This window comes from Lissotriton helveticus, chromosome 5_1, assembly GCF_964261635.1.
Source record: "Lissotriton helveticus chromosome 5_1, aLisHel1.1, whole genome shotgun sequence".
In the NCBI taxonomy this organism is placed as follows: domain Eukaryota; kingdom Metazoa; phylum Chordata; class Amphibia; order Caudata; family Salamandridae; genus Lissotriton; species Lissotriton helveticus.
In genome coordinates this window covers 1265022682-1265037868 of record NC_136065.1, presented here as the reverse complement: position 1 = coordinate 1265037868, position 15187 = coordinate 1265022682, and the positions used below count along the sequence as shown (strand labels likewise).

The 15187-nt window shown below is 44.4% G+C and overlaps 1 protein-coding gene across 1 annotated transcript in view; it reads right to left on the bottom strand.

Annotated features, from left to right (window-relative positions):
• LOC144755280 (uncharacterized) overlaps nt 1-14255 on the bottom strand; it is a 50428-nt gene extending 36173 nt beyond the window's left edge. Inside the window, exons 1-2 of the mRNA XM_078644051.1 lie at nt 14032-14255; nt 2372-2498 (exon numbers count right to left, since the gene is read on the bottom strand). Of these exons, the coding sequence (XP_078500177.1) occupies nt 2372-2498; nt 14032-14055 (151 nt within the window). The 5' untranslated portion in view covers nt 14056-14255. The remainder of the gene's footprint in view (nt 1-2371; nt 2499-14031) is intronic.
• Between the last annotated feature and the right edge of the window lie 932 nt (nt 14256-15187).

The window sequence follows — 15187 nt, the reverse complement described above, 5'->3', positions numbered from 1 at the left end:
TAGAGAATTGCTCATTAATACTGCAAGAACCTCCAAGGGCTTGCTGGCCTAATAACCGGCCAGGTGAAATATTACGAATACGCATATATTGGATTTTTATCGTGTGGTCTCATCCTATATCTTTTTATATAACCATATACTTGTTTTTCTTATGACACTCGTGTGGGGCCCATTTGTGGTATCATCATTGGGTTACCGAGAGTGTGGTTGCAGATACTTTGCACATTTGCCTTGGAGATAAGCCTGGCTGCTCGTGCCAAGCTACAGAGGGTGTGAGCAGAAGCTATCTGAGAAGGTGTCCTTCCTTTCCCTGACTTAGAGGCAATTTGGCCTAAGGTACCTACCTCAGTCAACTAGAGACCCCCAGTTCTAACAGTGTGCGATAGCGCTCTCTTTCTGTCTTGGTCTCAGACTATGCTGTGGGGCCCTCACGAAGAACTGCACCCAATGATAGTGTCGGGTAATTGTCCGTGATGGTCAAGAGGCTTTCCGGCAACAGTTGAACTTGCCAGGCATTTCGGAGGCGGCTTTAGAGTCATCAAGTGAGCCTGGGCCCCTTGTACTAGGAAAAGGTATTTTTCAGCATATTGATGCTGGATGGGTTGGTGCCTGAAACGGCACTTGGATCCTGTGGTGGCAGAATTACCCCAGATTGTCCATTTTCTGACTCAGAAATCTTCGGATGGTTTGTCTTATAGATCAGTGAATAATTTCATTCTGCTATTTCAGCAGGACATGCACAAGTTGATGGTAAGCCGGTCGGATTGCACCCTGTCTTTTGTTAACTTCTTTTAGGCATAAGGGTGACTAATCCCCCCCAAAGCTAAGCATTCTTTCCTACGGGATGCGTCTTTGGTTTTGCCTCTTTTTGATAAATGGCTGGGTAATGCTCATTTATCCAGAAAGCAGTTGGCAATTAAATTAGCTATGCTGTTGTGTGTATCAGCTTCTAGAAGAACTTCGGATGTGCGAGTTCTGAATTTAGCAGGTTGAGTTTTTACTCCGGAAGGACTTCTTGTACCATTACTGGCAGAACTAAAACGTTTTCACTGTGTATTGAGTATAATGATTTCCCTAATAATGACAAGTTGTGCACAGTTCAATGCTTGAAAGCTTATGAGGGAATGTACTTGCGAATTGAGAACGGATGATTTTACGCAATTACTGATTGATTTGCAGAAGCTGTTTAAACCAGTGTCATCTGGCACAATTGCTAGATGGTTGAAATCAATAATGGCAGAAGCTGGTATTGAAACTAGAGTGATCGGGACTCACTCTGTTTGAGGGGCTATGGCCTCCAAATCATTTATGTTGAGTTCCACAATTCAGGACATTATGAGATCAGCTGAATGGTCGTCAGAGTCTCCTTTTAAACAGTTTAATTATAAACATTTGGGTGACATTACTTCTCTGGTTTTCAATGAGCATTAAACTAGCATAATCGGAGGCTCTGGTCCTGAAATAGAATACAAAATTTGCTAGCACTCTTGCCAAGAATTTTTAGTTCTATTAAGGGCACAGAGGTGAGGATTGTCCCACTCAGTATTGTCAGCCATTGATTGTTTGTCAGGATTTGATTGCTTTATCTTCCAATGTTTACCTGCCTATATTTAGTCTGTGTTATATGGATATGACAAGTTTTCTTTCATTTCTAGGTTTGGATCAGAAATCAGAGCGAGCCTGTTCTAGTTTGCATCACTGTGTTGGTGTGTTGCACTCCTGTTGCAAGATGAGCTGTTCCGCGTATGTTGGAGATGGCCGCTGAAGCTGGCCCTGCAGATGCTGTTGGTTATTGTTGCAGTTTGAGTTTATGGACTGTTCTGAGCAAGGAAACAGCCTCTCAAAACTATGGTACCGACTATTATATTGACTGCAGGACCATGATTGGTGGTTGTGAGAAGGGTATTATGGGATAGGTCGTTTATGTTGGTACTAAAACATTTTTAATTGGATGCTGTATTTTGCAGTAAATGAACGAGAAACATAATCCGCCTCCGTGTCCTTAATAGAATTGAAAATTATTGGTGCAAATGCTAGCAAATTTTGTATTCCTCCTTTGAATTCACTACGAACCTATGCAAATGGGATTATGCTCATTTATTGTTGCAAGGAAAGCAACTTCCACAATTTATGTTACGGATGCGCTCATACAAGCTGTCTTGGCCTCTTATGTAAAATAACATTGCTTCAAGAGTAGGAAAACAGGGAGCCTTCTAGGACTCATCAGCAAAAGTTTGATAAAACACCCTTTGGATTTCAGCTTAATTCTTACCATTATTACAATAACACCAATTACTAATTATTAAACCAACCTCAGTGGCAGAATCAAGGTTTCAGCATATAAACACGCAATGTAGGCAGCAAATCTTACCCAATGAGAACAAGACTTGGTGTATTTCTTTCATCACATTCTTGTAAAGTTCCTCCTGCCATGAGTGCAAAAGCTTCCACTCTTCTTCAGAGAAATAGGCAGCAACATCACAGAATGAAACTGGTGCCTGGAACAATATGATTTAACTCCCACAGTTAACAGTTGCATAGTAACACAGGGATAGAGGAGGGTTCACAAGAGTCAGAGTTTAACGACATGGAGATAGAATCACTGATGAAACCAAGGGTATCAAAGGTAAGAAAATGGGCAGTTGTGTTTGTTTTATTACCACAATATGCGACAAGGGCATGTTGGCATACATGCCAATAGACCGGATTCAGGCCGAAGACTCCCGATTTTTAAATTCAAAGATGGCTTCATTTTGGCTGTCTGCCACCTGAAATTGCTTCTGCTTCAATTGACGTCAATGGGAGAGATACAATCTCCCAATTTGTTAAAAGTCTCCCACTTGCCTCTTCTGAAATGTTGGCTTGTATGTGTTGGCACTGTAATTTAAATCGCTATAGTGATGAAACTAGTAACTGCTTATCAGGAACTCTCCCATTCAGTACTTCAAATGGCAGCTGTGAACAGCTTGCCACGCTATCATAGTAAAAGAAATTCTCTTTATTCTGTTCTTTTTCAGATATTGCCCTTGATGGCCACTCTCTAAAATTAGTCTGATTCACAAACCATTAGTCTCTCATACATTTATTTTAGATACCCAAAAATGAGTACTTACACACAGAGACTCCCAACCCTAATTCGAATAATCGGATTTTGTGTGTGCAAAATGCCTTTAGAAATGCTGACATTGACTGCATATGATGTCATTTCTGCTTTTCCAGTTATGAGAGAGTTTGTAGTCATTTCGAGGTAGAGTTACTGACAAAGGATGAACATTTGCAGATGTGTATATCTGTGTGCATTCACATTCCTCTAACAATGAGTGAGCATCTTTTCAGGGTGGAAATGGGAATTCCACACCCATGGGCGTAGGAAGTGTGGGGGACGCGGGGGATATATCCCCCCCAGATTTTAAAGTGGGGGGGACACGGGGGACAAGCATGGGGAGGACGAGGGCATAAAAGAATTTCCCCTCACCCATCTTTTATTCACCGGGCCATTAGCGCGCGAAAGCGCTACCTAATGGCCCTGCACTTACCTGCCAGGAGTCAAAGAGGCCACCCGCCCTCTGCTCTATGTTATGCTGCAAGAATGCTCGGCTTCCTAAGGGAAGAGAAGGAAAACAACTCTGTCTCTTTTCCTTCATGCCCAGAGAAGGCAAGCACAGTGTCAACTTCTCCTGATCTGCCACAGGCAGCGGCCCTCCTACCCCTCTCTCTTTCTTTTTCCTCTATCTCGTTCTGTCTCTGTCTCCCTCCTAGTTAAGTTCTGATTTCAAGAGACAGCTCTTATGTTTTCTCTCTTGCCTCTCCTTGTCTTTATTTGTTTCCTTGTGAAATGGATCCAAAATAGGAAGAACACTTTGACTGAAAATGTCCTCATTTCCTGATCATTTTATAATTCCAAAGAAAAACCTCGGGACGGAGAGAAAACATTATTGAATACCTAAATAAAGCAATACAGAGTGGTCAGCAGACAGGCCTGATTGTTATTTACACCCACACACATTAGCACCACTTTACAGAGTTTGCCAGTGAAAGCGCTACTTTCTTTTTTTCTTCTTTCTTTGAACAACATTGTTTTTCCAGGGTGGGGAAGTGCTACATTCCTAAAGGGACTGCAATACCTGGTTGAGTGGAGTAGAAACATTTAATATGATCGTTTTCAACTGTTTTAATTATTTTAGCTTATAAAATGTGTACTGCGGCTCTGTGTTCGGGGATGCGGTGTTTTTACACCAAACTGCTTACATTTTGAAAGGATGTAAGCAACGGACATTGAAACAGGTCCCTTCCTGCCTGGTCCTGTAGCCATGTCCTGAATTTTACAGGAAAAATCACTTACTGATTTCTGAATAATGAGTTTAAAACTGCTAAGGTAACTATGTTGTTCCTGAATACATTCACATGCTTTGCTTACTCTTGCATTCCTTATGAGTGTTTGCTTTTTCCAGGGTGTTATTCGTTTTTTTCAGGCAGCATTTTACTGTTGTCTAGAGCATAATTTGAATTTAGTCGCAGCCCATTTGAGATGTAGCTGAAGGCAGTGCAAGTTTCTCTCAGTGGGGCAGTATGGTGTTCAGTGTGGGAGAGGATGTGGCACTCTGGCCAGAGCTGCTGAATTTGTAACTTGAGCACCATTTTCAGCCTTCATGACCAGTCCACCAGACCACACTCCTGACAGACCTCATTCCGATGCTACACCTTAGAAGGCCCGATAGACCTTAGAAGCCCTGGTGTCTTAGCACCCGTAGGTGGACCCTAATGGCGGCAAGTGTGAGTTAACCTTGAAGGCATGTCCACCACAATCCATACTGCAGTTCACCTCCAGTCTTGCGAGCAGGCATACAAAGAAGCACACCCTAGACACACCATCGACAGTGACTGTCACTGAGGTCACAAGATCCTTGAGGCCAGTCCACCGCGCCCATTAGTACCTCCATTGGCCTTTTTCAGCAGTAGTGGTGCAACTCACCAGGGATCGGCAATAAAGGATTTGCATGCATACCAAACTTAGGGATCAGCAATGAAGGATTTGCATGCACACACATTGTGCAGATCGACAAGGACTTGTGCTAGCAGGTGGCGCAGATGAGGGTGGAGGGGGAGTGTACCCGGCACTGCGAGAAGCTGCGGCTCTTCTGTAAGAAGGAGGAGACGGCCATCTGTGTGGTTTGCAGAGAGGCCAAGGAGCACCGGTCTCACTAGGCGGTACCCCTGGAAGAGGCGGCCCTGAAATGCAAGGTAAGAGAATATGCACCCAGCTCACGGTGTGCGACAGACACTTGCTCCATCCATATATCCACCCTCCATCGTCCATCCGCCCACCTGTCCATCCATCCATCTATCCACCCACCCAACTATCCGCCCACCTGTCCATCCATCCACACACCATCCATTCATCCAACCATCCATTCATCCACCCATGTGTCCATCCTCCCATCCATTCACCCATCCATACACTCACCCACGCACCCGCCCACCTGTCCATCCATCCACCCACCATTCATTCATCCACCCACCCTTCCACGCATCCTCCCATCCATCCACCCACCCACCCACCCACCCACCCACCATCCATCTACCTGTCCACCCATCCATCCATCCCCATCCACCCACCCTTCCTTCCTCCAACCCAAACACCCACCCACACATCCATCTTATTCCATTCGTCCACGCATCATCACATTTCATCTATCCCTCAGACACCCATTTATTCATAGCCAGCTCCATTCATCTAACCATCACCATATTGAATCAATTCTTATATCACTTTATTCCATTCATCCACCCATCCATCCATCTTATTCCATTCGTCCACTTGTTTCATCTATCCGCCAGGCACCCATTCATCCATCGCCTTCTTACATTCATCCACCCATCACCCTACTGCATCCATTCATATATCACTTTATTCCGCCCATCCATCTCTCGGCCATTCGTTCATCACCTTGTTTATCTTTGTATCTAGTTGATATTATGTTCGCTGCCATTGTCCGATGATTCGTGCGTGCATGGTTCTTTAAATATTAGTTGCTGCAACTATCCCGTTAACTAGTACATCATTTATAGATCCTGGGAGGATGAAAAACGAAGTCAGTCTCTGGGTAACTGGCCGGTGTCCTGCAGGCAGGACATAGATTTCTGTAGCTGCCACGTTACCCAATGGTACCTTATTTGTGTCTTCATGCTGCAAAGATTTCGCAGCTAATACTTCTATCTCTGTTTTTAGGCCTCACATACAGCAATTTGCGGTCTGAAGGCCAAAGCCTCTCGTGGACCATACCAACAAGCATTTGCAATGCAATATGTCTTGCATTATTAAAGTTTGAGCTATTAGTGTTGCATTATTATTAGCAATACCAATAGCTCAAACTTTAATAATGCGAGACCTATTGCATTGCAAATGCTTGTTTACATTGCGGCAGATGATGCAGCCAGCAGTACCTGCTGCAATGTAAAAGATAGGCACTTGCGAATGCCATGGTGGCGGTCGCATTGTAATGCCTATCCTGAGGCCGCCACCTTGAAGGCCAGCTGTCCCATTCCCCGATTCGATGGCGGACGGACTGAAGTCCGCCTGCCATCGTAGTCAGACCCTAAGTTTGCAAACTTCATGGTCTCTGCTTCATGCACAAACACTAACATTTGCAGCCTGCTTTTGGGCCACTGGATTTATGCAGCAATGGAGGCCAAAAAGATGTTGCAGTGTTGACTAAATTATGCAACAATAAAAAGGGTGCAGCGTAATGCAGTGCATTTATGATACTTTATTATTTTTGACATATTTATACATACTAACACCCTCCGCAAAGCTTTTGCCTCATTAGTACCTGTGTAACATACAAATGCAGCAGTGGAAAAGGTGACTAGTCAACCTTTGCAAAGGGCCCTACACTTCACAGCTGCATAAGTCACATTTCTCTTAGTAATTTTTGATCCGTTTGAGCTACAACATTGCTTTGGGTCAAATCGTTAGATTATGCAGCAGATGATGTATTATGTTGCAAATATGATACAGCCATAGTTAAGTGGAAACATTTTTTCCACTTAACTTAATTTTGCCCCAGCATTGTAGTTGATCAATTTGCAAGTTCCCCAAACCCAAAATTCGAGTTTGGGCACAATTTGCATTTTAAAAGCAGTCCTACAACACAGGGCTATTTTTAAACTGACTGCAGGCTTCAGCAGAGCGCAAACGCAGAAAGGGCTGCTGGCCTCTAAACTGCCATGCCCTAATATATTCTAGGGACTTAAAGGTAGTTCTAATCTCCCTGCCCTATTATGAACTAGTGATTCAGAAAAGGGGGTGGTGATGGACAGAACATCTGAATTAAGCAGAACACTCATACCCAGTCAAAAGATCAGGGCTTGATCCATCGCCGTTTTTTAGCTCACTGCACCATCCCAGTTCAGAACCTGGCTACATGCAAATTAGTCTGTCCCTGACCCAGTGCATCATAGGAACAGGGCAGACCAAACTATTATGAACTAGGGCCCTATAGGCGAGGTCATGCCAATCATAGGGGTACCCTAACCCATAGTGCACGCTAGTGTATGTACGTGTTTTCACAGTATCTTTAGGTGTCTCTTTAGGAATAGCACTGGCCCTGTGCCTGTTCAGGCAAAGGCCAGGGTCAGGTACCACCAGTACCAGTCAGCAAAACGTTGGGGAGTGCCCAGGGCAGAGGATGGCTTTGCAACACTAAAGAAGCACAAACTCAGAATTTAAAACATAACACCGTGGTTGTGGGGTTCTCTTTAATAATCAGAATTGATTTCTATCCTAATGAACCCATTTTCCAACAGTAGGATAGGGAAAGACTGGGGAAAAATCATAACGTTCTAATCTATACCTTGAAGTTTTCATGCAGTTCTTTGATGATGGTTAATAGCTCACTCTTCTATGTTAGGATTTTAACTTATAAACTGCAAATACCAAAATAATCTCTCAGACAAAAGTAGTAACTCACTGACCTATTTACATGATATGCATTTTGTGATCTGCGTGGTACACGTTTGTGCTGCAGGCATATTACCCCACTGTGGCTACCTTACCAATAGTCAAAACTTCCAGTAGACAAACCTCCGATCTCTCTCAATAAAGGTTATTAATCACCAAAGTTATCTTCACATTTTTATTGTTGCCTGAAAATTGCTGGAGACCAGGAATGCAGCAGCAGGTATTTTTCAAACCATAATGCACTTGCAAACACAACGTTCCCACCCTAAGTCCGCGACCTTTGTTTGCTTGGTGCATGAAGATGCAAAATTCATATACATGTTTTTTTAACATTTAGTCTGATTACTATATGAAATAACAAACAAGCATACATGCAAACTGTGACAACATGCCTGCTTTTCTCAAAATTTCACTTCGAAAGTATGCAATTGTATTTGTTGAACGGGCGGTGATTTGTATAGGGTCACTGGGAAGTCCACAAGGTTGTCCCTGTACCCCCCAGAATTTTAGTGTCTCCTACGCCCCTGTCCACACCATCATATTTAATTGTGATGGATGGTAAGTGCTTTCTCCAGGGGGTGACACGTTTCCCTAAGGAAACGTAGGAGTGCAGTTAGCAATCTTCTTGAGTTCCCTCATGTTGCTGCAATGGTCTCCATCTCTTGTTCTTGTTTTTGGGCACTACTGCACCAGGCAGTATTGTGCACTCCTTGATTGATGACTTTGAAGAAAATCTGCTAACCGTTATACGCGGTGGCATTGTGGATCTTCTAAGTCTGGTCTCCATAACTATTTCAGATTCAGAGCTAACGAAACCACTGGAAGAATATAACGAATGTTTCAGACTGGACAGGCCATTGCCAAATATAATGACATTATTTTTCCTTGTACCCTCCAAAGATGTTGTATCTTTTGATTACATTTAATTACTTCAAAGTCTGCACCCCTTGCCACTACCTAAAATTCTTCTGGTTAGCCAATTAGAATCTTTTTTATTAAAGCTGCAATGCGTTACCATTGATTAAGAGTGGGACATGGACTGCAGACAGATTTGTATCATCAGTTTCAAACTTTTAGACCTTCTGCAGCAAGGCAGGTGGCTGTCTACCAAAGTCATAACCTTACTAGCGTCAAGCTCCAGTGAAGAGGAAACAACAGCAGAATTCAGTACCTTTTCTAGAATCCAGATTAGATGTGCCCTCAGAGTTGCGATTACTTTATGAGCTGTTGATAATTTGTTGCACCTACAGTTAGCTTTGCAGCCATTGATTTTATCTCACTCCCAATCTGCCTACTTTAATAAAGCAGCCAACTGCTGGTTGCTCTTGATAGTAAAGTCTGAAGTATTCCCTCTAACTCACACTGCAACCCCAAGTATTTTGGATGATGGAAGACAAGAGTGTAGGATGCACCTAGACCAAAGTGGGACAAATTAAGGTGTCAAGGGCCTGATTTAGATTTCAGCGAACGGGTTACTCAGTCACAACGGTGATGGATAACATGTCTGCCGAAATTTAAATCTCATTGTATCCTGTGGGATTTATATTTTGGTGGACAGGATATCCATCACCGTTGTGGCGGAGAACCCATCCACCAAGTTCTAAGAGCCTGAATTGACAGACCAGATCCTCCCTGGACTGGAAACAAGCATCTTAGGACTAGTTTTGGTGTTTCACCCCTCATCAACCAGGACAGCTTGACTCCAGTGGCATGGAGAGCACGGGACTCACGTCTGGGCTTACCCGTCCCATTTGGGGTGACCAATGCAAAAAAAACAATTAATGAGCAGAATGCAGAACAATGACATACATCTATCCCAGTACAGAGATCTGGGCCTAAATATGTAGTTTTTTTGCTCCCCATGCGAGTTCAGTTTGAACCCAGTCAAATGCAAATCAGTCTTTCACTAACAAGGAAGTCTCTGTAGACATGTACAGAGCATGTATGCAAACCTTTCAGCCAATTACAATGGACGAATCGCACCAGGCGATCAAGTCCATTAAATCAGGCTTTCCCTTTGATCCCTGCCTCCCTACTCTATCACACGCTCTCATCGACATTCTGAACCCTAATATAAATAACATCATAAACTCCTTGCTCTTAACAGCCAAGATTCCAGTAGAGCGGAAACTTGCTGCGGTAAAACCTCTCCAAAAGAAACAACTGGCGGATCCTACTACTCTTTCCAAACTATGCCCCATCTCGCTCCTACCTAGTTTGTGTAAGTTGACTGAAAAAATTGTTAATAGTCAACTTACAACCTTTTTGGAGAAAACAAATGCACTGCACTCTAATCAATCAGGTTTCAGAGCTCAACACTCCACAGAATCTGCCCTATTGTATATGACTGAAACCCTAAGAGAAGCCCTGGATCAGGGAAAGAGAGCAGTCTTGGTGTTGTTAGATCTGTTGGCTGCTTGCAACATGGTCTCACACGTCATTCTTTTAGACCGTCTCGCATCATCTGGTAGATCTGGCAGTGTACTAGAGAGGACAAAGAACTTCCTGCAAGATCGACGTCAAGTGATCACCTTAGGCCAATATAACTCAGCCGACCCTATTTAATGCCTATATGGCTCCACTGATTAAGCTAATAACGTCCTTTAACATAAACACCATCTCATATGCAGACGATACGTAGTTAATTTTGGTCTTGGACAATGACACTGCCCAGGCGGAAGAAAATCTCTGCAAATACCTCACAGCAACTTTCAGCTGGATGAATAATAAACCACCCGAGGTGTAATTCTGAAAAAATCAAAATGTTACCTTTAGTTCTGAAAAAATCAAAATGTTACCTTTAGGCTCTCGCCTAAACTCCAGTGGCCAGCGAATACACCCCCCCCCCCCCCAACACAGTACACATGGTTAGGATTCTAGGAATAAAATTTTACACCACCCCATCGTTTAAACAGCAATTTTTGGCAGTTGCCGGAACCTGCTTCCACATCATAAAAAGCCTAAAGAAATTCTTTGATCTGATCCCCATCTCAGCAGGGCAAACTGTTGCTGTTGCCCTCATTACATCCAGGCTAGATTATTGTAACAGCCTCTATGCAGGAACCAATAGATCAGTCCTGAACAAGCTGCAGATGGTCCAGCATGCGGCGGCACAGCTGGTACTGAAGTGTCCCAGGAGCTCGTCCGCATCAGCGGCGCTAGACATACTACATTGGCTGCCAATTCACAAACACGTCCTGTTCAAGGTCCTTATCATCACTATTAGGGTCTTTCACTCCTCGTGCCCCCAATATCTTCGAACTGGTTTTAAGCGCTAGGTTCACTCCCAAAGTTTAAGATCAGCAAATGCCAATCTGTTGAAAATACCAGCCTTCAGATTGGTGTCGAAGGGAGGAAAATGGCTCAAAGGCATGGAATAAACTTCCTCCACATCAACGCCAGATTACATCAGAGTCCCCGTTAGGAAGGCACTAAAAATCTAGATTTTTAGTGCACCGGACACTCTCTGCAAAACTTTGATCTCCTATTGTTTACCGTTAGCAGTACACCAGCTTTGCTTCCAGCTTTGGTTTCCGTCATCAGCGCCAAGATGCTCCTCGGAGTGATAGTTGCGCTATATAAATATACCATTACATTACATAACATTTGGAAGCCTGTTTCTAGTTTTGGATCATTTCTTTTGAAAGAGTATGGGAAAACATTTCTCTAACAGCCTACAATTTGTAAACAACCACAGCTTTCAATATTCCAACCAAAAACGCCACTGACACAAGCACACCAATAAGTTACAGTTTTATGACAATTAGGGCCACAAGAAAACTAAATTAGCAATTTGACTACTGGGCAGGCGCGGTTCGTCCATTGGGGCGTGGGGGCGTAGCCCCCTGCCCGACGCCACCCGCAGCTCCCTCATGACAATCATGTCAATGAATCAACATGACGTCAGACCGCCGGGCGGGCGTCATGTTGATTCATTGACATGTTTTTCCGGACGGCAACACAAGTACGCATGCGTGGGGACGGAGGGTGAATTTTTACCCGTGCCCACGCATGGGCAATTGTGTTTTGGCGGCGTTGCGCATGCCTATCAGGAGCCGTAATGGGCGTGCTGCTGGCGAGAGGGTACCTGTGCCCCTGGCGCCAGGATTGGCCAGGGGCGCTGTGAGCCTGTGACGTGTGCGGGACCGGCAGCAAGGTAAGAGTGTGTGTTTTTCGGTGTTCCAGTAAACTAGCTTGCACAAATGACTTGAGATAGTTCAGTGTGTTAATGATGTATGGATGCAGGATGGGTGGGTGGATGCATGAATGATGTATGTATGGATGCATGCATGCATGATGGGTGGATGCATGATGGATGGATGGGTGGATGCATGAATGAATGATGTATGGATGCAGGGTGGGTGGGTGGGTGGATGGATGGGTGGATGCATGAATGATGTATGGATGTATGCATGGATGCATGCATGATGGGTGGATGCATGATGGATGGATGGGTGGATGGATGGATGGGTGGGTGCATGAATGAATGATGTGTGGATGCAGGATGGGTGGGTGGATGTATGGGTGGATGTATGAATGATGTATGGATGCATGATGGGTGGATGCATGATGGAAGGATGGGTGGATGCATGAATGAATGATGTATGGATGCAGGGTGGGTGGGTGGATGCATGAATGATGTATGGATGTATGGATGCATGGATGCATGAATGATGTATGGATGGATGCATGATGGATGGGTGGATGGATGGATTGGTGGGTGCATGAATGAATGATGTATGGATGCAGGATGGGTGGGTGGATGGGTGGATGGGTGGATGGATGGATGCATGATGGATGCATGCATGATGGGTGGATGCATGATGGATGGATGGATGGATGGGTGGGTGCATGAATGAATGATGTATGGATGCAGGATGGTTGGGTGGATGCATGAATGATGTATGGATGCATGCATGCATGATGGGTGGATGCATGATGGATGGATGGGTGGATGCATGAATGAATGATGTATGGATGAAGGGTGGGTGGGTGGATGGATGCATGAATGATGTATGTATGGATGGATGCATGAATGATGTATGGATGGATGCATGATGGATGGGTGGATGGATGGATTGGTGGGTGCATGAATGAATGATGTATGGATGCAGGATGGATGGGTGGATGGATGCATGAATGATGTATGGATGGATGCATGGATGCATGCATGATGGGTGGATGGATGGATGGGTGGGTGCATGAATGAATGGTGTATGGATGCATGCATGCATGATGGGTGGATGCATGATGGATGGATGGGTGGATGCATGAATGAATGATGTATGGATGCAGGGTGGGTGGGTGGATAGATGGGTGGATGCATGAATGATGTATGGATGGATGCAAGGTGGTTCGGGCTGCGCTCGATCGCTGCGGTGCAATATGCAAATTAGTTTACGCCTCTCCACTTTCAAATGTCACCAGCCGCCCCTGCTACTGGGTAAATCTGGAAACAAACTGCTGACGAGGGACATGATGTACAACTTTCTGTCCATCCCAATCCTAATTTACAAAGTAGCTCACATACGGTCAGTCAAGCAAATAAATGTGCATCTCTGTACGTCATGTCCAAGAGTAGTCCGCTCTGAAAACTTTGGGTAAAGTTCGCGCTTTATAATAAAAATGCATGAACACGTATGTAAATGACTACGCGAATGGTGTATGTTTTGTTGAACCTGTTCACGAATTTGAGGAAATCTAGAGCACACTACTTAGTAAAAGCATGGGAAAACAGGGGAACCCCGGACAGTCTGTCAGTCTGAGAACTGATATAGTCGGCCTGAGCTATGCACTAGTAGGAGTCATGTGCGTTAAGCAGACGACAGTTGGACATCCAAATGATCAAATCTAGGCAAGCTTCTCCCAAAACGTAAGGCTGAAAAATGTGAAGAACTCCTTCCATATGAAAATTTTTAAAAAATCGGCTATCAGGGTCACAGTAAGATATAAAAAAAGGATGAAAGAAGGTAAATGAAGAGTATTCTAGCGCGCCTTGACTAAAAAAACAGGGTGGAATGACGGCAAAAAAATGGACAACGTTTCTGAACTACCTCAAAGGTGTGACTTACCTTATGCGAATGGCGATGGGCCATGTTCTGGTATCTGTTCCAGTTAAATAGTCCTCAGCTCAATATTTAGGCTGACGCGACGAATGCAGACACAGTGTTGCTTTCCGGAGAAAAATACGGAATTACAGACCACCCTTAAGTTCTATTGCACATGTACGTAAATGAGACGCTTATCTAAATGCGCCCTTCTTATACGCACTTAAGTGACGAGAGACACAAATTTCGATGTTCTTTTCTCCTAATACGCATGTGCGTGACAAGAGACACTTCTCTATTCTGTTACATCCCAGATACTAATCCACAATTTAGGCTCCGGTGTACTATCGATAGACCCACCCCATCAACCCCATGTCTTGGCTGCATGTATTTTGAAGCACCCCACTCTACTGACCGTGTACTGCACGCATGCGCTTTCAAGATCCAGCGGCGAACACTGCTCCTGCTCGAGCAGCGTTAACCCCATAGCTGCCAGCCAAGGCCTGCAACTGAAAAGAGAGCAGAAGGGAGCCAGGCAGCGGCTGCACAGCTCTCAGACACAGGAAACTAAAGGCAGCTCAGAACGAATGAAGCATCAATTGTATTTATTAATGGCAGCCACAGCAGGTCAGCTGCACTACTGTATACAGGTGCCGCGGGCTCAGGGAGGTGCACTGGCAGGGAGAGCTCTGTCAATATCATACTATACTGCTGACTTTCAAAGGCTCTGCTCCATTAGGACCGGAGTATCACGGGGTCAACTGGTGGCAATGTAATATTTATATAGCTTATATAGCTGCCACCCGAGCACTCAGCATGGTTTGCAGTGAGTGCTAGGAGTCAGTGAGCTTACAGAGAGCCCCCTTTTCGGTCACAGGCTGCTCTGAAGACAGGCAGTATCACTAAAACACTCTACTGTGTGTGCTACTACACTGTCCGAACACCGTTATCTTACTGGGACATGAGGTATGGTAACAGTTATATATTACACTGGTGGCCCAAGGAGCTAATGTGCCTACTCCAAGGATCTGTGTTTGCTCTCCTATACTCACATGTTCACTTGTTTCATTCCACATGAGTTTACATAGCTTTTCATCCTTCTAGGGTCGATAAAATGAGTACCATTGAACAGAGGATCTTTGACCATTCAATAGCACAGCTAAACTCTGGGGGTTTTACT